Below are 26,432 nucleotides of genomic sequence, written 5' to 3'. Positions count from 1 at the left end.
ACAAGTGCTCCAGACAGTTGCTCCTCACGAGGAGACTGTAAGACAGCAGTCTCTGGTGGGTTTAGAGCTCTGGGAGACAAGGCAATAACCATCTTGCTCAAACAGCGGTTGGTGCATTTAAAAGGGCACTGGGTTTGCATACTTCCTTTTCTAATCACTTTTGGAAATTGCTTGTTAACTGCTTTTTAGCTATTAGGAATCTTTGGATCGACAAGTATGAAAACACCAGATGAGTTTCCTTCAATCCTTAGTGAAATAGGTTTTAAAAGACATTTAAGGACTTAAAATAATTTTTTTTTGAATAAACAGAAAAAAGGTGATTAGAACTTTGATTTTGGAAAGTTACAAATGGACTAAGTTGTTGTTTATTCGTTTAGTCGCTTCCGACTCTTCGTGACTTCATGGACCAGCCCACGCCAGAGCTTCCTGTCGGTCGTCAACACCCCCAGCTCCCCCAGGGACGAGTCCGTCACCTCTAGAATATCATCCATCCATCTTGCCCTTGGTCGGCCCCTCTTCCTTTTGCCTTCCACTCTCCCTAGCATCAGCATCTTCTCCAGGGTGTCCTGTCTTCTCATTATGTGGCCAAAGTATTTCAGTTTTGCCTTTAATATCATTCCCTCAAGTGAGCAGTCTGGCTTTATTTCCTGGAGGATGGACTGGTTGGATCTTCTTGCAGTCCAAGGCACTCTCAGAATTTTCCTCCAACACCACAGTTCAAAAGCATCGATCTTCCTTCTCTCAGCCTTCCTTATGGTCCAGCTCTCGCAGCCATATGTTACTACAGGGAACACCATTGCTTTAACTATGCGGGCCTTTGTTGTCAGTGTGATGTCTCTGCTCTTCACTATTTTATCGAGATTTGTCATTGCTCTTCTTCCAAGGATTAAGCGTCTTCTGATTTCCTGACTGCAGTCAGCATCTGCAGTAATCTTTGCACCTAGGAATACAAAGTCTTTCACTGCTTCTACATTTTCTCCCTCTATTTGCCAGTTATCAATCAAGCTGGTTGCCATAATCTTGGTTTTTTTGAGATTTAGCTGCAAACCAGCTTTTGCACTTTCTTCTTTCACCTTCATCATAAGGCTCCTCAGTTCCTCTTCACTTTCAGCCATCAAAGTGGTATCATCTGCATATCTGAGATTGTTAATGTTTCTTCCAGAGATTTTAACTCCAGCCTTGGATTCCTCAAGCCCAGCTTGTCGCATGATGTGTTCTGCATACAAGTTGAATAGGTAGGGTGAGAGTATACAGCCCTGCCGTACTCCTTTCCCAATCTTAAACCAGTCTGTTGTTCCGTGGTCTGTTCTTACTGTTGCTACTTGGTCGTTATACAGATTCTTCAGGAGGCATACAAGATGACTTGGTATCCCCATACCACTAAGAACTTGCCACAATTTGTTATGGTCCACACAGTCAAAGGCTTTAGAATAGTCAATAAAACAGAAATAGATGTTTTTCTGAAACTCCCTGGCTTTTTCCATTATCCAGCGGATATTGGCAATTTGGTCTCTAGTTCCTCTGCCTTTTCTAAACCCAGCTTGTACATCTGGCAATTCTCGCTCCATGAACTGCTGAAGTCTACCTTGCAGGATCTTGAGCATTACCTTACTGGCATGTGAAATGAGTGCCACTGTTCGATAGTTTGAACATTCTTTAGTGTTTCCCTTTTTTGGTATGGGGATATAAGTTGATTTTTTCCAGTCTGATGGCCATTCTTGTGTTTTCCAAATTTGCTGGCATATAGCATGCATTACCTTGACAGCATCATCTTGCAGGATTTTGAACAGTTCAGCTGGGATGCCATCATCTCCTGTTGCCTTGTTATTAGCAATGCTTCTTAAGGCCCACTCAACCTCACTCTTCAGGATGTCTGGCTCTAGCTCACCGACCACACTGTCAAAGCTATCCCCGATATTGTTATCCTTCCTATACAGGTTTTCTGTATATTCTTGCCACCTTTTCTTGATCTCTTCTTCTTCTGTTAGGTCCTTGCCATCTTTGTTTTTGATCATACCCATTTTTGCCTGGAATTTACCTCCAATGTTTCTAATTTTCTGGAAGAGGTCTCTTGTCCTTCCTATTCTATTGTCTTCTTCCACTTCCGCGCATTGCTTGTTTAAAAATAATTCCTTATCTCTTCTGGCTAACCTCTGGAATTTTGCATTTAATTGGGCATATCTCCCCCTATCACTGTTGCCTTTTGCTTTCCTTCTTTCTTGGGCTACTTCTAGTGTCTCAGCAGACAGCCATTTTGCCTTCTTGGTTTTCTCTTTCTTTGGGATGTATTTTGTTGCCGCCTCCTGAACAATGCTGCCAACTTCTGTCCAGAGTTCTTCCGGGACCCTATCTACTAAGTCCAGTCCCTTAAATCTATTCTTCACCTCCACTGCATATTCCTTAGGAATATTAGTGAGCTCATATCTAGCTGATCTGTGGGTCTTCCCTAATCTCTTTAGTCTGATCCTAAATTGTGCAAGAAGAAGTTCGTGATCTGAACTACAGTCAGCTCCAGGCCTTGTTTTTACCGACTGTACAGATGTCCGCCACCTTTGGCTGCAAAGGATGTAATCAATCTGATTTCGGTGTTGTCCATCTGGTGAAGTCCATGTATAAAGCCGTCTCTTAGGTTGTTGGAAGAGAGTGTTTGTTATGCAGAGTGAATTGTCTTGGCAAAATTCTATCAGCCTGTGTCCTGCTTCGTTTTGTTCTCCCAGGCCATACTTACCTGTAATTCCAGGTGTCATTTGACTGCCCACCTTAGCATTCCAGTCTCCTGTGATGAAAATAACATCTCTTTTAGGCGTGTTGTCCAGTAGGTGCTGCAGATCCTCATAGAACTGCTCTACTTCAGCTTCTTCAGCATTTGTGGTTGGGGCGTATATTTGGATCACTGTGATGTTAGATGGCTTGCCCTGAATTCGAATTGAGATCATTCTATCATTTTTTGGGTTGTATCCAAGCACTGCTTTAGCCACTTTACTATTAATTATGAAGGCTACTCCATTTCTTCTGTGGTCCTCTTGTCCGCAGTAGTAGATCTGGTGGTCATTTGATGTGAAGTGGCCCATTCCAGTCCATTTCAGTTCACTGACGCCCAGAATGTCTATCTTTAATCTTGACATCTCACCAATAACCACATCCAATTTGCCCTGGCTCATAGATCTTACATTCCAGGTTCCGATGGTGTGTTGATCCTTAGAACATCGGATTCGCCGTTCACCACCAGCACCGTCGGCCGCTAGCCGTCCTTTCGGCTTTGAGCTAGCTGCGTCATCACGTCTGGGGCTAGTTGAGCTCATCCTCTGTTCCTCCCCAGTAGCATTTTGACCATCTTCCGACCTGGGGGTCTCATCTTCCGATGGTATATCGACATATCTCTGGTTGTACTGATCCATTTAGTTTTCACGGCAAGAATACTGAGGTGGGTTGCCATTACCTTCCCCAGGGATCGCATTTAGTCTGACCTCTCTGTCATGACCTTCCCGTCTTGGGTGGCCCTTCACGGTTTAGCTCATGGCATCATTGAGGTGCTCAAGCTCCAGCACCACGACAAGGTAACGATCCTTTGCTGAAGAAATGGACTAAGGGTCCAGATAAATTGGAAATAAGATTTTGGAATTAATTATAAGACTCCTTCCCATAGGAAAATGCTTTTGTTTTGAATTCTTAAAAAAAATAGTAAGATGGGACTTTGAAGGTTGGACACTAGAGGGGACTAAAGATTACAATTAAAGGAGAAGAACACTTAAATTTGACTTACAATTACAGAATGAAGCAAAATATTTTAACATTGGACACACTGAAGGATATTTTTGAACAATGGACCCAGAAGTTAATTTTGAGAGTGCCTCATAGATAGACTGTGTTTAAAAGGTGTTATGGAAGAGGAACAATTTTTATCTAACAAGATCAAGACTGATCTGAAAGTGGATTTTAAAATGACAGGCTACAAGAGTGATGTGGAAAAAGATGGTACACTGGACTTAGAAACTGGCTGATGTCTTAATAATTAAAAGGGATATACAAATAACAAACCAAGAGAGTGACCTGGATAATTTTCCTATACTGGATTTACAAAAGAGATTTGTTAAAGCTTTGAAGAATTTTGTGAGAAGGAACAAAGAAAAAATGAAAAGAAATCAAGTTTGATGGACATTATTTGATGGGACTAGAGATCAAGATTGTTAAAAGTAAAAGGAAGGAATATAAAGTTGGTTTATTTGATCAAGATTAAAATAGATATGTTGTTATCTCTGGTAACCCTTAATGGACTTTTGCTGACATCAGGACTGAAATAACAAAGCTTTAAGGATTGTTTATAGACAAGAGATGGGATATGGGAAGAAGAGATCATTTGTTGTATTTTAAGAGAACGTGATATGTTACTAAAATTGTTTATACTTGTTGTGATGAAGGGGGGAATCATTTCTTTATATATTTCTTCTCTTTTTCCTTACTATATTCTTACTTTTTCTTTCATTTCTATTTTCCTTTGTATTTTTTCTTTTCTGCACCTTCTATTTTTTTCAATTTAATCTTTTCTTTTTTTAGTTTGTATTAGTTTTTATTGTTGTGATTGTAATTTTTAATAAAATTACTATATAAAAAAAGAAGAGCTGAAAACTTTGATGTTTAAGTGACACATAACTGAATTAAAAAAGATTCCTTTCATGAACTTGACAGTGTTATGAAGGTTAAAAGAAGGTGCCACTTTGGAAAAAAAAATCAGAAAGTTGGTTTAAATCATTCCTTTCTCCCTTTCACTAATGGTTAGTCTATGGACACAAAAGCAAAAAGCTGGTGACATAAGCAACATCGTCACTCACCCTGACGGTGGCATTTGTATAAACAATATGGCCATAATTATTGGTCACGGCAATTTTAATCTGGAGAAGAAAGTCGTTGTCTTCTTCTCCCAATGGAAGGTAGACCAAGGGTAGAACTGGATCTTGTCCACAGTGAAGGAGTGAATCTGAAAGGAGCAAGAAGGAGGAAAGTGGACTCAGATATGAAGACTGCACTCACCAACTGTTAAAGAAGTTTTCCTAAACCAAGGGAGGGTTAACAAACCAATATGTGTGCCCTTAAATTGTAGTTTATCAGCTATTCTAAATGCCTAACCTTTCCATGGAAGAACACATTATTGATTCATCCAAGGAAACAGCAATTCACACACAGCACCTCCCAATTAGAGACTTTTGCTGGATTTGCATAATTGCACTCCACCATAATACTATTAAGCCAGGTAGGTAAAGGTAAAGGTTTCCCTTGACATTAAGTCCAGTCGTTTCTGACTCTAGGGGATGGTGCTCACCTCCGTTTCAAAGCCGAAGAGCCGGCGTTTGTCCATAGACACTTCCGTGGTCATGTGGCCAGCATGACTAAACGGAACGCCATTACCTGCCCGCCAAAGCAGTACCTATTAATCGACTCACATTTGCATGTTTTCGAACTGCTAGGTTGGCAGGAGCTGGGACTAGCAATGGGAGCTCACCCCATCACGTGGATTTGAACTACCAACCTTCCAATCGGCAAAAATGAAAACCTGGCTGAAATCTTGTGAGATTGTGATATCTCATCTGCCAAATCTTGTGCAAGCTTCTGTGAGGATGTTCAAGTTTCATCTATTCTCATCTGAACTCTCATGAGATTTCATGAAAGAATTATAAAGTCTTGCATGATTAAATGTTTTCACGAGATATTAGGCCATTTAAAATGTTTGAATTCCACAAAGGTACCTAGGAGAGTTGTGGGGTTCTTGTGGGGCTCAAAAGCACTAATTGCCAACCCCCAAACAAAGCTTTATACCACTGTGGCTTTGCAATATAGGTAAATGAGGCCACTGTCTATCACTGGGAGGCTCACCACATGCAAAAGGTAAAGGTGAAGGTTTCCCTTGACATTAAGTCCAGCCGTGTCCGACTCTAGGGGGCAGTGCTCATCTCCGTTTCAAAGACGAAGAGCCGGCGTTTGTCCGTAGACACTTCCTCTGTGGTCATGTGGCTGGCATGACTACACGGAACGCCGTTACCTGCCCGCCGAAGCGGTACCTATTAATCTACTCACATTTGCATGTTTTCGAACCACATGCAAGCACATGTGTTAATTAAACCAGCTTTATGACTTAGCTTCATGAGTGAACTGGTCAGGTGAGTTCAAGAGAAACCCGAACCCAACAATTATTTTAAGTTGCTAACCTTATGTAGAGGTTCCCAATCATCTAAACTTTCTGCAACTTTCTGAAACTATGTATACTACCCCTACCCAGACTGAGCTACATTTTTTGAGGGATAGCATCTAATCCTCATTATTTGGCCAGCAGATCCCAGCAGCCAGTCCTTGCCCACCTAATCGGAGTGCATTGGATCAGACAATGGATATTTTGTGAAAAAACCTTCTGAGTCAAAGGATGACACCTGATCTGCTTGATGCAGAGTCCTCGCCGCCATCTGGATCTGATAATGTTTCTGGTTTCTCACATCCTTGAGTGCTATCTGGGAACTAACTTTTCTCCATTTGAGGCAAGCATCTTTTGCTGATGATCTTGAAGGGACGGACAGTTGTCCTGTCCTGGAATTGACCCTTGTTGGAGCCTGAAGATCTTTCCCCACTGCTGAACTGAAGTGCTCTCCATCCATCTTTGAACTGGCAGAAATCTTTACTGGCATGAAATGTGTGGACTGCACTGCTGATGCCTCTCCTGTCTCAACTGTTCTCATCACTTCCAGTCATCAGACTTACCTCCAAAAGACCAACCAATGAGACCTTCCTTGTAGTTCATCTGAGCGGATGTCAAAATAAAGGAGAAAAGACTGCTGTGCCACTGGTACAACTAAGAATGATTTAACCCTGTCTTGTCCATATGGGGACAGGGCAGAAAGAAAGAATTCAGTTGCAGAAGTGCCTTCGGTATAGCAACCCAAACACTGATTCTTACTTGGCTCTACATAGAAGCAGTATGTGAATGAAGGGCTGTCAACTGGAGGGCACTGGTCCAGTAGGCAGGAAGGGTGGCAGGAGATTGAGAAGCTGGTGAGCACTGATCCTTGAGGAGGAGATACAGAACATTCTGGGGCAACTGGAGGAGGCACAGAGCTGACAATGTAGGTCACTTCCCCGTATTTGTTCTCACTCATGGCTGGAAAGTTTAGAAACAACAAGAAGTCAAGAATTGGCTTACTGTGATTTACCTCATGAGGAATGTGCATTAAAAGGAGCACATGGTATTTCTAAATCAAAGATACGTGTCTTTGCTAAAGAACAGGTTATTCTCTGGCAGTCTCAGACATTATTACTCCCATCTCACGATTCCTTTCTCAACCTTTTTTACACGTTATTACAGTAGTCCTCAACTTATAACCATTCATTTAGCAACCATCGGAAGTTACAACAGTGCTGAAAAAAGTTACTTACAACTGGTCCTCGCACTTACGACTGACAGAGCATCCCTGAGGTCATGCACTCAAAATTCAGGTGCTTGGCAACTGGCATGTATTAACAACAGTTGCAGCATCCCAGGTCACGTGATCGCTCTTTGCAACTTTCCCAGCCAGCTTCTGACAAGCAAAGTCAATGGGAGAAGCTGGATTCGCTTAACAACCACATAATTCACTTAATGACTGTGGCAAAAAAGGTTGTAAAATTGGGCATGACTCACTTAATGACAGCCTCGCTTAGCAACAGAAGTTCTGGTCCGAATCGTGGTCGTACATTGAGGACTACCTGTACTTATTTCAGCTGAATTGTGGGATTTACAGGGTTAAGATAAAGCTACTTAAAATGTTGGTGTCAACTTTTGAAAAAGGAACTTGGGAACTTCAAAAGATAGTCTCCAAGTTAGCAGCGAGAATAAATTTGGCTCAATATTGGAAGAAAGATACAATTCCAATAATATCTGATTGGGAACTTAAACTTGGATAATAGGCAGCAATGGCAAAACTAACAGTTTACATACACAATAGAAGTTTAGCAAAATTTAAGCAAGAACGGTTCCTGCACATACAACACATTACACAGCATGGCAAATACTTACAGTCTGGCTTCTAAGGTCTGCAAATATTGTAATTTAGCATAATAATAATAATAATAATAATAATAATAATAATAAATGTCTGCAAATATTGTAATTTAGCAGATGTATAAAAAGGGGGAAGTCAGAAACCCAATCATTCTTTTTTTTTATTTCCTTTTTCCTTTTCGTCAGTTGGAGTTGCCTTCTGGTGAACCTGGTGGAGCTTACGATTTTTATATGAATGAATGCTGGCTGTTCTCTGTTCCAGGGAGGAGTTTGAAATGTGGTAATGCTATTTTAATAATAAGAGCAAGATAATAAATACTTGGCACAGTTCACAAGTGTAAAAGAAGCCATTAACAGCTTACTGGTGTAAGAATTAACAGTGTTAACACTAAAAACGGCCAGTTTAAACAACCCCTAAATCAGGCAACGCATTAATTTAAACAGAACGTCCAAATTCTGGTGGCCAATACCTGTTGCTTTGATTTGAAAGGCTTCCCCTTGGGATTGCAAGAACGAGCTGTTCAGGACAAGAACCGCTGAATCGTTCTGAAGAAAAGTGAGTGAACTTTGTGGGAAACCATTTAAGTTACAGCCTGGAGGAAGCACGTTGGGCTGAGGAAAGAAATCAAGTGAAAGTCAAAGAAAAACAGGGATTAAAAAATATCCGTTTTCTAGTAACCATCATCTCTTCCAAGCATGCTAAGTCCTAGGCATGACTGTTTGCTTCATCTCATCCTTAAGTGGTGAAATTAAATTCTTCCTTCTTAAATATTTTAGAAAGAACAAAATCAGCCTTTGTTTGGCTCGTATATCTTTCTATTAAGTCCTCGGTATTCACACGGGATATATTTTAAAAGCAAGCATGTTTTGGAATGATAGGTTTAGGTTTCTAAAAGAGGCACTTCCTTTAACTAAAATCCCAAGTTCTCTCCAGCAAAAATAAGGCCCCAAGAGGGAGGAAAATACACAGAATTAAAAGAAAAAAGAAAAAATCACATGCATCCAGGTCATTCCAGGAAGTGCGGCCGAGAAGTAGCTTTCTTCAAGGAACATTCCACACAATCCACACAGTGAGCACATGGAACATTTTTGTTGAAAGAAGAGGAAAAGAAGCTAAGAGCCCACCCTGTTCTGAACATTTTCCAAAATTCTAAACTAGAATTTCCTTTCTAGAAAGGATGAAAGCTAGGTGCACTATTTTCCAGTCCGTAGTCATACCATCATGGATTCCTAGAAGTGAAGATCTGAAATCTGCTCCCTGCAAAATGACATCGTAAAGTTCTTTATAACCCTACTTTGATCATCTGATTTGTCCATATCTCTTGAATCTTATTTCTTCTCCAGTGGAACATTATGCTCTACAAAATATTCTTTTTCAGAGTGTGTAGGATGTGTGCATACATGGAATTTCTGACCTGGTTGCAGCCTTACCTTTCTTTGGAAGGTATGATCTAAATACCACTTGTAAAGTACAGGTTTCGAGTCTTCCCTCATTGAAACTCTAAGCATAACATCTTCAGTGATATTCACAGGATTGCAATTCCTCTCACAGCTATGAGGAACCAAAAGAAAATGGTATTTAGTGAAAGAAAAAGAAGTGCCTCCTGAGAAAATTACTGGTTCCTACCAAATGGGTTCTAAGATTTGGGGCACAAGGATATCCTCAAGATGACAACGGAGTTTCTAGATTGTTCTTCCATTGGGCAGCATTTTCCAAGAGGTAATGTATAGCTGATCTCTCACAGCACCATAAAAATTCAATTCTCAGTTTAACTAAATTTTAGTAGTTCACAACTTCAATATTGTTTGGTTTTACAAGCATAACAGAAAAAATCTTGGAGCTGGTATGTTAGTAGTCTCACTGGAGGCACAGAAGCAGAGAATGCTGGTCAATATAACTTGTCAGTTGAGAGAGAAGTTTACACCATCACTAATACAAAGACACTTCAAAGCACCGCACTTAATTTGGGCTGCTTATTTGACAGTCATAAGCCACAGACCTCTCAATTCCAGCATCATCTGATTTTGACCTCTTATTAATCTGTAATTTGTTTTAACCATGATTTGTTGAATAAGTCACAATGGCTGGGTCCACGCATCACATTAAATCATAAACAAAAGAAAAGCAAATCATGGGATAATAAGATATGGTCAGGAGCAGATTGGCACATCAGTCATGTGTTTCAAATTAGCATTTAGGTCTTGTCCAGTAGAACAAAATCAAATAATTCCCCTCAGTGCAATTTGTGAAGCCAAGAAGCGATGCCCCGTAATCCATGAATATCGAGGTCGGCATACACAATAATAATTGGGTGTCCAGAAGAGCGTCCCATTCTTTTACATTCCCATGGAGTAGCTTTCTCAAGAGATTTCTCCCCCATCCATCTTAAGGAATAATACTGCAAGGTTGCAACACCTGATTTGCAGGCTCAGATCTCGTTTTGCCGTGATGTACAAACATTGTTCATCCTGCTTCTCCTCTTTCTCTGGGGTTTTGACTGTAAGCTTCACTGTCACTGCAGAGCTGGGAGGAGGCAAGCAATTGGGGGGGATCTGGATCTCTCTTTGTATGGTGTCGATAGATTGCTGCTGCACACATTCATCCCACTGAGGCCAGCAGAACCCTGCAAAGGCAGTTTTCAGCCACGTTATTTGCACTTCCTCATCTACTGCGGAACCAGCACAGACAGGATGGTCCTATGCGTCTTGAGCTACCTCAGAGTTGAAGTCATTTGTTCTCTGTCTGAAAAAGACAGAGTTTGCCCAACATAATAGAGAGATGGACAGGGCCAGATTAAGGCCAACTGAAACTCTAAGCACAGCCCAACAGTGGTGCCCCTTGGCTCTTCCATTGCTTAACTGGCAAGACATTAAGACTCCATACGTGCTGAAAAGAACACGTGGCAGTGAAAGAATTAGTGGCGTGCCAGCTAGGGGGAAAAACTCTGTGGTGCCCCCTTCCCCTCGGTGCCCTAAACATGGGCTTACTTTGTTCAGGGCTGGAGATGGATGAATTTCTCCTTTCGAGATTCAGAAGGTTCTTCCTGGAGAAACTGTAAAGCATCAGACCACTGTTCCCCTTCCCAAAGCTTCATGCTCAGCTCATTACAGATCTCCATTTCTCTGGCCCTCCTTTTCCTGAGATATTCTGCAACCTCCTTCCAAAATCCCACCACTCCCTTTTCCCTCTTAGACCATTTGTATTCTTTTCTTACATCAGGCCTGAAAAATCCAGGTGACCTTTGGACAAGCCCAGATAGGGTATACCTACTTTATTAGTTCATAAAAATATAACTAACATACATCTCCAAGCTCAGAGAAGCCTTGGAAATAGAAAAGGAAAGAGGCGGCCCAGAAGAACCCAAGATATTCAGGTAAAGTACTGTACATTTATTTATATCTATTTAAATAATTTATAAGAGCCAGTCTGGTCTAGTGGTTAAGGCAACAGGCTAGAAACCAGGAGACTGTGAGTCCTAGTCCAGCTTTAGGCACAGAGGCAGCTGGTGACCTTGGGCCAGTCACTCTCTCTCAGCCCTAGGAAGGAGGCAATGGCAAACCACTTCTGAAATCTTGCCAAGAAAACTGCAGGGACTTGTCCAGGCAGTTGCTGAGGATCGGACACGATTGAACGGAAAATAAAAATACAGTAGACTCTCAGTTAACTGGAACTCAAGCAACTGGCACTCTCAAGCAACCGGCAAAAAAAAATATCTGTCTCTCTCTGCTGCCATCTAGTGGGTATTAGGGTTTAATAGTAACTCTCAAGCAACCAGAAACTACATTTATCCAGCATCTACCAATCCCCATGGGTGCCGGTTAACTGAGAGTCTACTATAATGATAATGAAAATAATAATAATGATAATAATTTATAGGGCCACCTACCTTACAACAGTGACTCTGGGCAATGTAAAAGATTTAAAAACCCAGGTGGATTGGGGTACAGAAAGGAATAATCTATGATTTTCAAGTTGCACAGAGGGATATTGTATATCTGATAGTCAACAACACTGGCAGTTCTGCAGATGAGCTCTCTTTTCCATAGGCCTCCCTGGTGTTCTTGAATTCATTGCATATTGAGGACTTCAGCCCTCCAGGTCAACCAGTAAGAGGGCAAGAGAAGACAATCCATTGGTTAGGATACCATAGGCAACCTCCAAAGGTTGCTGAACTTCAACTTGAGGTTGCCTTAAGAAACAGGAAGGATGCTGGGAGATACAGGGCCCTAGATTGGCAATCTTTTGCCTAGAACTTTTTCTTTCTTTAAAACAAGAAAGAAAAAGTTCTAGGCAAAAGATTGCCAACCTAGAGCCCTGTATCTCCCAGCATCCTCCCAACAGCCTAAGAAATAAGGCAAGGAAACACACATACACCATACACACATACTTACCACAAGACCAAGTGTACAGCGAGTTGTTGCTGTCTACCTCAGGCCAACCCAGGATAACTGTTGCAAAGACACCAGCATGGCGGCTGGGTGAAATATATATCCTATTCTTCCCCTTGTCGTCCTGAAGCAACAGCAATGGTAGGAATCAGGTCAGAAACATCCCTCTGCAAAGTATTTTATCAGTGGCGGTAGACCGTTCCAAACCTCCTTGCTTAAAGGCATAACTGAATAGCATAACTTAATAAATAACATGACTAATGTAAGTAACACAAATAAATAACATAAACCACACCAACAGAGAGCCCATTTGGTGTAGTGGTGAAGGTGCTGGCCTAGAAACCAGGATGCTGTGAGTTCTAAGTCTCCCTTCAGCATGAAAGCCAGCTGGCTGACTTCAGACCAGTCCCTTTCACTCAGCCCAACCCACCTCACAGGGTTGTTGCTGTGGGGAAAACAGGAGGCAGGAGATCAGGTATGTTCACTGCCTTGAGTTATATATAAAAAACGCAGGATAAAAACCATCATCGTCATCATCACCATCTCCTTAATGATCCTTGGAAAGGAACCTACAACTATTTTTATCTTGCCATTCTACTCACTGCCTTTTCCCATGCTGGCTGGGGAATTCTGGGAGTTGGAGTCCACACATCTTAAAGTTGCCAGGACTGAGAAACACTGGGTTAGAGGCAACCGCTGCAAATTGTACCTTGTTCCCTGTACTATTAGTCTGTCTTAATATGACACATGAATAGCATCAGTGAAATATTGCTAAGATGAATTTCTCAGCTATCTATCCCCCCTATACTCTTTTTTATGCACTTCCTTTTCTTCAAAGTCTTGCCAATACTCACAACTCTTCTTTTACCATTTGTGCTGGATTGTTCTTCACCCACCCGAGGATCTGTTGAGTGCAAAGAACACAGTAGAGAATTTAAACATCATCAATCAGGATAGGCCTGAATGTCTCTCTATAAAGCATGGATGTTTCTCCCTTGCACAACCCACCCATTTTATATGAAAGATGACTAAAAATGGTTTCTAGAAAGACTGGGTGTGAATAAGTTAAAAGGGAAGAGAGATTTCACTCGGAAGAGTTTCAGTTCCACCGTTGCTAAACCTGGACTTCTTCTGTCCTGAAAATTTTTCATCACTTGGTCTTGGGAGAACAGAACAGTATATATAAATTGGGGTTGCGGGGAGGGAAATAGGGTCCAACCCAGTGCAGCTGATCCTAAAAGTTCCCATTGCATTGTTAAACAGTTTTATCCTAACCAGTCCCTGCACTGCATGATCAAGGACCATGATTACCTTTTTTATGAGAACTGTTAGACACTGTGACGGTTCCAACATCAATACTCATGTTGGAGAAGGCGTTCATCGCAAACACTTTGACCCGAAAAGTGCCTGAAAAGAGCACATGGCCAAATAAATAAATAAATGATGAATAAAATTCACAATTCACTATGAAACTTGAATGTTCAAAGGTAAGCTTGGCAGGATAGAAGGTCTTGGTATTTCAGAGGTCTAGACATAAGGGATGTCAGAGACCGTGGCAAGGTAGAGGTAAAGCCTAACGAATGAAAAGTTCAGTCTGATTGCAAAAGTTTTAGGTTATGCTACAGCTTGGAAGAACTCGAATGAATGAACTTTTCATCCCAACTACTGATGATTTGACAACCAAGCACACTGCATATTTTGGGCAACCTTTAGGAGGAAAAGGGTAGCTTTGTTGAGAGTATAGAGTCCTACTCTCAACAAACTATCCTTTTCCTCCTATCACTACTGAATTTCTGATATCTTCTGCTTCTTCTTTTCAGTCCCATCTCATGGTTCATCATTTTCAGCAACAAAAAGAGAAGCATTAACAAAGCCAGAAAACACTAGTAATTGGCAATGCCCTCCAAGCAGGTATGGGCCTTGGCAGTTGGCCAACAATGCCAAGCCAGGTGTTTATTTCTTCCTGAAAGTAAGATTGGTAAAATGTTGATTAGTTGGCCATGCCCAATGAAACTGAAACAAGATTTTCATATTTTGATCAAGACGCTTCAGAATTTGTCCCCTTTCTTAACCCTCACTTATCCTTTTTACCATGGTGTTTCACCTTTGTATACATTATTTAGAGGGTTGGGCTAGGAATGGAGAAACCTAGGTTTGGCGTCATTCAGAGAAATCCCCTCACTGACTGTGCTAAACATTCTCTTTCAGAGAGAAAAATTGGAAGTAATGTGTTTGGTGCCTTGAACACTTGGATGAAAGGTAGCATATAAATCAGATAGATATAGTCAGAGTCTTTGCATTACAATACCTTCAGAATTCACTGGGATTGTATAAATTCCAGACTTTCCTTCAAGGAAGTCCTTCAGGTGGGAAAATGTTTCATTCATCCCGGTCACTTCAAATCTCACTTTTTCAGGGGAACCACGACGTGCAGAAACTTTGATTTCCAAGTCTTCCCCTAATTCCAAGGAGTCGGAGGTTAACATGGCTTGGAGACCAGAAATTGGCTCAACTAAATGAACAGTGAGGATTTCTATGACCTCTGAATCTGTGGTGTTGCTGGTGGCAACTATTTCAAGGGAGTGCACCCCAGGACCAATCAGCCGTTGAGGCACCCCATCCAAGGTCAGATTATGAGGTACAGTTCCTATTTTTGTGCTGGACTCCATCACAGTCTTGTTATCACTTAATACAGTGTAGGTTACTCCCGTCCCTGAAGACAAAAAAATAAAAAAATCCAAAATGGATGGTGGTGTCAATTATAACAAACTCTATATGTCTTCATTATACAAATGTATTTATTTATTTAACATATTTATACAGTACTTGTTATGGCACATAATCAGTCAATCAAGTAGCCATTAAGATCTGATTCCCAAAAGGCACTTTGAAATATGCAGGATGCAAATGTAGCACCTGTTTGCAACTCTTTAAAGCAACCATATCTTTTCTGCATTTCTGGCACCCACCGATCACCTTGCTAATGAAAGCTAAGCATTCTAAATCCTGGTTACGTAAGAATTGTCTCTCATTCCTGTTTCCCCTTTAATTGTCTTTTTTGCCCACCTTCCTGCAGAAAGCAGGTACACACCACATACACCTTTATATTTATCATCAGATCTTTTTTTTCATCTTAATAAGGAATGTTGTTCCCAGTGGCCAAAAAATCAAAATGGCTGTTTCTCCTTCCGGTTTATGAATGAACCTGAACTTACTTGGCAGTTCATCCTACTGCTCTCAGAATGTGCTGCTGGAGACAGTCTGTCCAGTTTTCCCTACTGGTACAGTTGGCCCTGATTTTGGAATTATAAGCTTTCCCCCCAAAAGATTGTTCTTTATAGGAAAGATTTGGATGCTTTAAGGAATGATTCTGATTAGGAGAAGTCTACAATATGCACTAGGACGGTATATAGTTTGAATGAATACTGGAAGAGAAAGGCTATACTAACCTCCATCAAGTTCTACTTGAATCCATAACGTCTCCTCATAAAGGGTCCTGCAATGGGAGCTGTTCCCCACTTCATATTTGTTGAAGCACCCGGTCACAGTGAGCTTATCCATTTTATCTTGAACAGTGATGAGTTTTTGAGCAGTCACGTGCCACTCACTAGTAGTGCATTCCACAAAGACGGTGAACTCACCCGGCACCGTATAACAATGAGTCACATTGCTGTGCAAGCTGTAAACACAAACTCGGACAAATTATCAGCAGATCTTGAGATCTACAGCAAGACATTGAAAACTGTAATACGTTGGTTCTAGGTCCAGAATGGCCAGGCTTCCCTTTTTCTAGGACATTACATTTAGAGATTAGGTGGGGGTCAATAAAGTCAAGACAGGGGCTGTGACCATCAATCAAAGCACTGCCCTTTCTGACATGGGTTGTGGGGATGCACTGGCTGAGAAGATGGGGCTGGTGGTCTAAACACATCCAGAGGTTCCAATCAAAGTGAATATTTGTAGCTCAGGGTTGAATTGTGGCATCCTTGGTGCTCTCTGAGCCTTGTTGTTTTCTTGCAGACGTTTTATTGCCAGACTAGGCAACACCTTCAGTGCAAAGAGGGAGTGGGCCTTGCTCTCTGTTTATATACCATGGGTTGTCCAGCTTGTGTTGGTGGAGGTGTTGTTCTCTCCTTGGGAGTTCCTTGATTGGGCTGTTTGCTGCTTGGTTGATTGACTGAGTTAATAGTTCCTTGATTAAGGTCTAATGTACTGTGTTATGAAAAGGATAACACTGCAGTACATCAGAAACATCTCAGAACAACACCTCCACCAACACAAGCTGGACAAACTACAGTATATAAACAGAGAGCAAGGCCCACACTCTCTTCGCACTGAAGATGTTGCCTAGTCTGGCAATGAAATGTCTGCAAGAAAACAACAGGGCTCAGAGAGCACCACGGACTCCACATCCAGAGGTTGTCAGTTCGGCAAAATCTGCTCTTGAGTCTGACTGACCCTTAGGAGCAACTGCAGTTTCTTAAAAGTCTCTGCCTCATTTTCTCCAGGAGCTTCCACTGACCTTGGAGGATAGTAAGGGTCCACCGTGTTCCCATCTCCAGTGCTGATTATGCAGGAGAGGTTTCCAGAGTACGGTGAGAGCAGCCACTTTAAGGAGATGGTGACATTTTCCAATATGAAAGTGGTGTCAGTCACCGCCAACCGCAAGCCTGTAAAAGACCACAGAGAATGCCACCCCCTTTGTGTTATTATTCAAAAGCTCCTTAAAGTGGACTTACAAAAAAACCCAAAACTGTTTCTCTTGGGATTGATGGCAAAGCAGCTCGAGAAACAACATGGGACTTGGCTTGTATGCATGATTTTTATATGCACAAAGATGGAAAGAACCACAAATTCCTACAGTGGAGGAATGGATGATGAAACTAATGGAGCTGGCCCAAATGGCAAAGTTAAAAGCGTTGATAAGAGAAAAATACCATGTCTGGATTTGTTGCTATTTGGCAACCACTTTTAGACGACCTGCTTGTGTCCAAAAAAAATGAAGTTTTGATTTTAGGTTTTAATGATTAAATGGTTTGATTTGATAGAATTGTAAATGCATTTACATCTGTATTGGAGAAGGTCGGAAGTCACTTTCGGTTTCTGTTTTCTGTCTGTTTTGCACTTTTATCACTTTTCGTTTTTCTTCAGTCCTGTATTCTATCTTTTCTATATTCTATCTTTTGTATTTTAACTATACTCTGAAAATTGATAAAGTTCTATTTAAAAAAAGAGAGAGAGAATGCCATCCCCTTGTGCATCTGGTGAAAACTCAGGACCTTCTCAAATCTTTATTTCACTCACAGAATGGGACAAAATATCCTCCATGAAAATTATAACCATTTCAGTCGTAACAATGAGACCTGTGACACAAAAGCTAACATTATCAACACTGAATTCTCATGTTAAATCTCTAACAACTTTACAAAGGAGTCCTCAGTGTTAAGTCTAAGCCAGCAAGCAAAGAAGTGAAACTATAATAGAACATGAAATAGACTAATATAATAGTAGACTTTTAAAATGATTAATTTTAATACAAATGTATTGCAGTACTAAATGTTTTGGTGTAGACTCAATAATACGAGTATTATATAAAAACATAGGAAGAGTTGTCATCTAACCCAGTATTCATTTATTTATGATCACAGATCAGAGAGAAATAAAATATACTGTAAATCATAAAATGCAAAGTGTACAATTAACATTTTCAGTTAATTATTTGGAATTTTCAGCCTTTCCAGCTCAATCTTAAGTTCAGACCATCTGCATGATAAGCCACACCATTACTTAGGTTTAGAATTTCTTAAAATAGTATTTTATTTTGATTTTAGTATTTTTATTCTTAATTCATCTTAGATTGTATCATACTAATTGTTTTTCTGATATATATATATATATACATATATATACATACATACACACACACACACACACACACATACACACACATACATACATACACACACACACACACACACAAACATACAGTAAAGATTGTTACTACTATATATTTTGATTGCATCTGGCCTTAGGGCTGTAATAAATAGGACAAGAATTAGATAGTAACAGTATCTAGACTCCTAACAGTAAAGTGATTTGTCTGGTTGCAGCTTAGGTGACTTTGCAAACGTTAAAATCCAGCTTTTTCAATATTAAAAATAATCCCCAGCCAGGAATGCAACATTTGCCAGAATCTGAACAGCTCTGTAAACTAGTATAGGCTGGCTCACAAGTCTCTGTATCTCAGACATCTCATTGCTTGCTGCTGGAAAAAAACAGAGGGCTGGTTGGCATTTTCAAAACTAGGTTTCTACACAGATGTCACCGACCATCCCTGGCCTCCCTGGACTGTGGCTAGAAGCAGTGACCACTTACCTTCCATGCACTGGTATTGGACAGAGAGGTAGCTTCCCAAACCTGGGCATGGCTCTCCGAAAAAGGTTCCATCAGCTGCGACTTGGCAGGCTTGGAGCCCATGACATTGCCCTGCAAAGATGAAGATGACCATGTGAGTTAACATTGCGAAACAGACAGGGCATCGTTTTAAGTCGGAGTAATTTAGACCATGGAACAGGGCTCCAAAAAAATGCAATCCTGCATATGCAGAGTTAGACACACACACACACACCTCTGATTTCAGTTTCTCATTTTTGTGGATGGATGGATGTATGGATGGATAGATATATGTAGATAGGTAGAAGGGATGGAGGTAGGTAGGTAGGTAGGTAGGTAAGTGGGGATAGATAGATGGATGGATGGATGGATGGATGGTAGGGATGGAGATAGATGGACAAACAGATGGACAGATGGATATAGATATAGGGAGGGAGGGAGGGACAGACAGACAGAGATGTGTCTCTGATCTCAAAAAAGCTAAGCAGAATTGGATTTGTTAGCATCCGGATTGGTGAGAGACCATCAGGGAATGCTTGGGCTGCAGGCTAGACCAGGAAGTTGCAAAACCATGGAGGCTGAAGGTAAAGGCATTTCAATATTGCTGTCAAGAAAACAATATGGACATGTTCATGAGATCACAGTGAGTCCAACCTGACTCAAGGTAGTCTTTACTATTACCTTTTTAGGCTTCCAAAGGCTTACCTGCAACTTCATCTTTCACACTGATCCAGCTACATTCTTCTTCATCATCAAACTGCAGGGGAGTCTCAAGGACGCAGTAGTGAGGAGTTTTCCGCCCATAGAAACTGTCTCCGATCTGAATCACTTCTCCCGATCCGCACTGCACGGTGGCATTGGAGTTGTCACAAGCAATACTGTGGCCTGATTCTGGACAATAAGGAAGAATGAAAGCATCCTTCGGGGTTCCTTTACCTTCTTAATGCAGCTTCTCTAATGAGGTTCCCTCCAGATATGTTGGACTTCAATATGTGAAATTCCAGGACAGCCAAAGACCAGGCTGCCTGGGAATTATGGGAGTTCAGTTCCAGAACATCTGGTGGGCCAAGCTGGGAAAGCTTTCCATAACTGGTCCACTTGGGAGCAATAAGTACGGCTGCTGAGAAGCTGGAGGATGCCAAGTCTATGTCAGTTTTGTGCTGCTTTGTGGCACAGTTTCCCACAGTTCATGGTGAATAAGAAAGGATGCAGGTCAGAAATGTTGTGAACCAGCACTCCCAGGAGCCCAGAAGCCTTAACAAGCTGGGAATTGTCTTTCAGCCACATGTGGATGGCTAACAAGAGAGAAAGGCTGAAACTATTGCCGTGATGGATGAATGAATAACTTTATTACAAGTCAGAGATCCATCAAGCAAATCAAAATTAAAAACAATAAAGTAAAATACTGTAAAATGAACAATACAACCCTCTAATAATCTACACAATATAACCAGCAATCAGTTGCAGATTAATGTGCCATTAGCAAAGCACGGGTTCTGTGGGTTGCAAATGCAAATTTAGTGACAGCTTGCATTGTTTTAGAGCTTTGTCTGCCAGGAGTTTCACATTACATTCAACTCGTTGCCCGGGAAATGGCCTAATGAAGGGAGCTGGAAGCTTGCTATGAGTATCATTATAGACATTAAAATGGAGTAACATGTGGGTCAGTGATTCAATGTTCTCAGACTGGCAGGGGGAAATTTTTTCTGCACAGGGAGCTTTGTGAAACTTGCACTCCAGTATAGCCAATGACAAGATGTCAAACCACAAAAATGTAAAGGCCCTACAGAATATATTAACTGTGAGCTAATCAAGATATTGGTCTGAAACAATAAGCCAGGGCACTAAACTGGGATCTCTTGGAAATGGGCCACAAATCTCCACTGGTTCTCTTCTCACACAAAAATGACAAACATCTGGTTGCCATATTTTGAGAATCACTGAATGTCATCGGCCAAGAGATAGACAAAAGGTAAGATGGTAAATCTCAAGGGTTCCCCTGAGTATGCAAGCATCTTTCTCTTAGCTCCTAGTTGCTACAGATTGCCAACAAACCTGCAGAGTTTAGCATCAGCAAGGGTGGACATTTGCCCAAAGAAGAATCCATATTCTACTTAGGAAGATGTTATGCAGCATTAAGTCTTCTATCTTTGCGGACACATTGGGGATTTTGTGAGCATGTTTGGGGCCCCCAAATGGTTGACAGATGAATAGCCTATCACAAATGGTTGCCATGTTGGGTGGGGCCACATGGAAAATACCTTCCCCAAAAAGCAAATGGATGGAGTTATTCCTTGCCTGTATCTTAGTTTCTTTCTGTCTTTCTTCTGAGTGTACAAGCATGCATTTAAACAAAAGCCTGGGTTAAATGTAGCCACCATTTCTATTTTCAGTGAGTGCCTTAACTAGTCCCACAGACCTTTTTGTGAAGAAAGGTGAGCCATATTTCTGTTCATTTATTTATTTTGATTAAAAGGATCTTTATAAATTTAAGATCAGTTGAGATAGAGGAATGGCAGGTACCCAGAGAAGTACCTACATGTGCATCATGTTGCCTGCTTCTACTCTTAGACCTTGGGCAGACTGCTGGTCAGAGAAAGCACTACTGGGCTACATACTAACACTATCAGGGAGAGATGTTGCTTAGATCATGTGCCTGTAAAATACAAGCATCTCTGGGAAAGATGCTTGTTGCAGACATGGAGAATTCTGCTATTCAGTGTAGCCCACATTGAGCTTAATGGACAAATAGCATCACTCAGCATGGTTCTGTGTTCATGTTTGTTCTATCAATACTGAGTTCTTAAATGCAGTTGTAGAAGAGGCATCAGAGAACTTTCCTCTATAATTGCTACCTCCTGTCCCAGCTAACTGTTGCAACCTTGTTAGGACAAAAATAGGTATTATTCTCCATTTCCTTGGCCATCTTCTAGAAAGGAAGCACAGACTAACTCGGCTGCATTGGCCACTGATTCAGACAGAAATCAGCTCCATCTAATTTGCCCTTTTGCCATCTCTTATGCTCACTTTTCCATCCCTAGGTAGCCGAAGCTTAGAAATCAAAAGTTGGCCAATACAATCTAGATGGTTATCTGTGTGTCTTAGAAGGCAAGGGTGTGGGTTCAGTCTCTTACCAAACTCACAAACAAAGTCAAACTCCTGGCTACAGTTCTCCGTTACTCCCCACTGGTAACCAGCATTCTTCAGGATATAGCCACATGAGGATGCAAAGACTGACGGCGGATCTTGGAACCATTTGCTGTAGGTGATATTCGAGGTATCCAGCCAAATCATGGATCCTGCATAGAAGGAAACTGATATAGCATATGGATGCACCACAAAATATTTTATGCTGCAAAAAGAAGTGTCCCAGAGTTGTTGAAAACCTAAGCAGGTGGGACCAGGATAGTATTTGAGTGAGAGACCACTAGAGCATCATAGTTAGGAAGTTAAAAAGAGGAAAAAAAGAGAAGAGAGAAAGAGAGAGAGAGAAAGAGAGAAAAAGAGAGAAGAACAGGCAGTAGCAAACCACTTCTGTAGTGTTGCCAAGAAAATTATCTAGATATGTTCATCAAGTCACCAGGAGTTGAGCTTCTCATTCCCTTTACAATTTACTTCTCAGATCTGTATCTAGGATTCTAACCACAACTTGCTGCAGCCACACAACTGTCCTCAATTTTTCTTACCTTCATTAGTTTCATTTGAAGAGGTATAGGTTATACCGATCCACCACTCCTTGTCCTCAGAGATGTGTTCCTCCAAGAACGTTTGAGTCTCTTCATTCCCAATAAAGGCCAAATGGCCACCTCCTCTCTCACACCAGCTCTGAGCACTTGTGAATGTCCGTTGGAGTCTCACAAATTCGTAGCATGAGTGATTGAAAGCCACTTGATACTTTGAACAAGGGATCTCTTCTGCAAGGGATAAGTCCTCTGCCGTAGACCAGGAAACAAGGAGTATGAAAATTATACTAAGAAGATGCATGACTGGATCAATGGTTGATCAGGCTCCTACATTGAGAGGGACTTATTGGTGAAGCCCACCACCAATTCACCACACTTTTCAACTTGGTTTTCTAAACCTATCCCTCTGTTTTCAACCTCTTTTCCTATTGCCTGCAACAGCCTGCAAAACCTTTTGCTTCCAATTTAAAAAAAAAATGAAGCTTCTGTGAGTGGTCAGAAAAAAATGGCCTGGTGCTAATAATGTACCAATGGATTTGAAAAAGGCCATTGTGCAAATGTCTGTTACAAATCAAGAAGAATAAACAGCGAGCTTTAATGGATACATTTCCATGTGAACCGACAAGATTACATTGATAAGTGTGCACACCAGCTGTATGGCAACCACAGATAAAAGACCGAGTAAAAGAAGCTATTGTATTTTTAGGTGCTGGGCATTTTACTCCAAAATAAGAATTTAAAAACCCAGAACATTGACTCATCACTGTAATCAGCCAGAAATTCAATATCCATAGTGAGATGCTGACATACACCATATATGTCATGTGAGAGACACATATAACAATCCAGGCATCCAAGTCACTCCCTCGTCCTACCCTTTGGTGTCCACTGCCATTAAGAGATTTCAAATTTTGACCTTGGTTCCAAAGCAGCCAATCGCCACTCACCCGTTGGGCCTTGCTGCCAGCCGATTGGGTGCAGGGGCCAGAGGGAGGCAGGAAAGAGGTTGGGAATACACCCATGACGGTCATGTGACCTCAGCTGACTGAAGCAGCATGGCGGGACGTCAGCGTGGCAGCGCTAAAGTGTCCACAACTTTCCCAAATTTCAATCCCATGGGAGTTATAGGTCCTGGATTTTGGACGCATTCTGTAAGTTAGCCCATTTGAGGTACCTTGGCGGAAAAAGTTTTGTCCTTATGATGCACCGTTTTGCCCAACTGAAGGTTATAAACTATCAAACAGACATGAAAGTTTTGTTTGTTGTTGTTTATTCGTTTAGTCGCTTCCGACTCTTCGTGACTTCATGGACCAGCCCACGCCAGAGCTTCCTGTCAGTCGTCAACACCCCCAGCTCCCCCAGGGACGAGTCCGTCACCTCTAGAATATCATCCATCCATCTTGCCCTTGGTCGGCCCCTCTTCCTTTTGCCTTCCACTCTCCCTAGCATCAGCATCTTCTCCAGGGTGTCCTGTCTTCTCATTATGTGGCCAAAGTATTTCAGTTTTGCCTTTAATATCATTCCCTCAAGTGAGCAGTCTGGCTTTATTTCCTGGAGGATGGACTGGTTGGATCTTCTTGCAGTCCAAGGCACTCTCAGAATTTTCCTCCAACACCACAGTTCAAAAGCATCGATCTTCCTTCTCTCAGCCTTCCTTATGGTCCAGCTCTCGCAGCCATATGTTACTACAGGGAACACCATTGCTTTAACTATGCGGACCTTTGTTGTCAGTGTGATGTCTCTGCTCTTAACTATTTTATTGAGATTTGTCATTGCTCTTCTCCCAAGGATTAAGCGTCTTCTGATTTCCTGACTGCAGTCAGCATCTGCGGTAATCTTTGCACCTAGGAATACAAAGTCTTTCACTGCTTCTACATTTTCTCCCTTTATTTGCCAGTTATCAATCAAGCTGGTTGCCATAATCTTGGTTTTTTTGAGATTTAGCTGCAAACCAGCTTTTGCACTTTCTTCTTTCACCTTCATCATAAGGCTCCTCAGTTCCTCTTCGCTTTCAGCCATCAAAGTGGTATCATCTGCATATCTGAGATTGTTAATGTTTCTTCCAGAGATTTTAACTCCAGCCTTGGATTCCTCAAGGCCAGCTTGTCGCATGATGTGTTCTGCATACAAGTTGAATAGGTAGGGTGAGAGTATACAGCCCTGCTGTACTCCTTTCCCAATCCTAAACCAGTCAGTTGTTCCGTGGTCTGTTCTTACTGTTGCTACTTGGTCGTTATACAGATTCTTCAGGAGGCAGACAAGATGACTTGGTATCCCCATACCGCTAAGAACTTGCCACAATTTGTTATGGTCCACACAGTCAAAGGCTTTAGAATAGTCAATAAAACAGAAATAGATGTTTTTCTGAAACTCCCTGGCTTTTTCCATTATCTAGCGGATATTGGCAATTTGGTCTCTAGTTCCTCTGCCTTTTCTAAACCCAGCTTGTACATCTGGCAATTCTCGCTCCATGAACTGCTGAAGTCTACCTTGCAGGACCTTGAGCATTACCTTACTGGCATGTGAAATGAGTGCCACTGTTCGATAGTTTGAACATTCTTTAGTGTTTCCCTTTTTTGGTATGGGGATATAAGTTGATTTTTTCCAGTCTGATGGCCATTCTTGTGTTTTCCAAATTTGCTGGCATATAGCATGCATTACCTTGACAGCATCATCTTGCAAGATTTTGAACAGTTCAGCTGGGATGCCGTCGTCTCCTGCTGCCTTGTTATTAGCAATGTTTCTTAAGGCCCACTCAACCTCACTCTTCAGGATGTCTGGCTCTAGCTCACTGACCACACCGTCAAAGCTATCCCCGATATTGTTATCCTTCCTATACAGGTCTTCTGTATATGAAAGTTTTAGTAGTATATAAATTGCAGGTAAGCAGTGGGCAGACTTTCTTATAGAATTGTCAGTGATAATTTAAGGAGATTCATTTCCAGCTTTGTGGGAGAAGAACAATATTGAGACATCTGTAGATGTGAGGTCTGTAAGACTTGGAAAAAAGTTTGTGTAAATGGAAAGGCAAAGGAGATCAAATGCAATAATTGCAGTGTCTCTCTCTCTCTCCCTCCTTCCACCTGTAACTCTTCTTTCTTTTGAACAGGACATGGTTGCAAATGAAGTCCAGTTCAGACCTGTTTAACACATAAAAAGATGCTACATTCCAATTTAAAAAGTGAAAACAGAAATTTTTGAATTCTATTCTGTCAAGATGTCTAAGAGCATGACACAATCCACAAAATTACAAGCACTTCTGGTGTTGAAGGAAGTTAGTATCCTTTAGATAAAAATGTACAAAGCATCCTGAGAGTGAATCATTGAATTTCTGTATCAGGTAAGAATCTTCTTTTCCTCCACCACCCGAAGTGGAAATTGGAAAATGCTGCTTAAGTCTCAATGAGATGCAGAAAGAATCTGGATTAGGAATGGAAAAACTGGATGATTTTCCAGGAAAAGCTGTAACTAATTTAATTTCCTATAGAAGCAGTAATCAGGTGACCAATTTATTTTAGTTCTAATATTTCTATTCTTAATCGGAATGGAGCTTTTAATTTCTTTGTAGTTCCTTTTTTCTAGGCCTGTGGATGAAACTCACCAGAAGAAATGCATGTGGCTGCCAAGTCTTTGACAGATGAATATACAATGAAGACTATTGTGAAACTTACCAAGAACGCTTGCTGTTGTTTATTCATTCAGTCGCTTCAGACTCTTCGTGACTTCATGGACCAGCCCACACCAGAGCTTCCTGTCAGTCGTCAACACCCCCAGCTCCCCCAGGGACGAGTCCGTCACCTCTAGAATATCATCCATCCATTGCCCTTGGTCGGCCCCTCTTCCTTTTGCCTTCCACTCTCCCTAGCATCAGCATCTTCTCTAGGGTGTCCTGTCTTCTCATTATGTGGCCAAAGTACTTCAGTTTTGCCTTTAATATCATTCCATCA

The 26,432-nt window shown here is 41.3% G+C and overlaps 1 protein-coding gene across 1 annotated transcript in view; it reads right to left on the bottom strand.

Moving 5' to 3' along the window:
* The window catches only part of LOC134503936 (polycystin-1-like protein 2), a 64,766-nt gene extending 41,731 nt beyond the window's left edge, over window positions 1–23,035 (bottom strand). The window contains exons 1-14 of the mRNA XM_063312906.1: window positions 23,014–23,035; window positions 22,489–22,734; window positions 21,937–22,101; window positions 19,508–19,693; window positions 18,785–18,895; window positions 16,932–17,079; window positions 15,859–16,088; window positions 14,718–15,122; window positions 13,721–13,816; window positions 10,437–10,689; window positions 9,452–9,572; window positions 8,491–8,632; window positions 6,941–7,141; window positions 4,830–4,975 (exon numbers count right to left, since the gene is read on the bottom strand). Coding sequence (XP_063168976.1) covers window positions 4,830–4,975; window positions 6,941–7,141; window positions 8,491–8,632; window positions 9,452–9,572; window positions 10,437–10,689; window positions 13,721–13,816; window positions 14,718–15,122; window positions 15,859–16,088; window positions 16,932–17,079; window positions 18,785–18,895; window positions 19,508–19,693; window positions 21,937–22,101; window positions 22,489–22,734; window positions 23,014–23,035 — 2,472 coding nt within the window. The remainder of the gene's footprint in view (window positions 1–4,829; window positions 4,976–6,940; window positions 7,142–8,490; window positions 8,633–9,451; window positions 9,573–10,436; window positions 10,690–13,720; window positions 13,817–14,717; window positions 15,123–15,858; window positions 16,089–16,931; window positions 17,080–18,784; window positions 18,896–19,507; window positions 19,694–21,936; window positions 22,102–22,488; window positions 22,735–23,013) is intronic.
* Window positions 23,036–26,432: the final 3,397 nt, after the last annotated feature.

This window comes from Candoia aspera, chromosome 11, assembly GCF_035149785.1.
Source record: "Candoia aspera isolate rCanAsp1 chromosome 11, rCanAsp1.hap2, whole genome shotgun sequence".
Classification (NCBI taxonomy): Eukaryota; Metazoa; Chordata; class Lepidosauria; order Squamata; family Boidae; genus Candoia; species Candoia aspera.
Note: the sequence above shows the minus strand (reverse complement) of the source record. Positions and strands in the feature narration are given on the sequence as shown.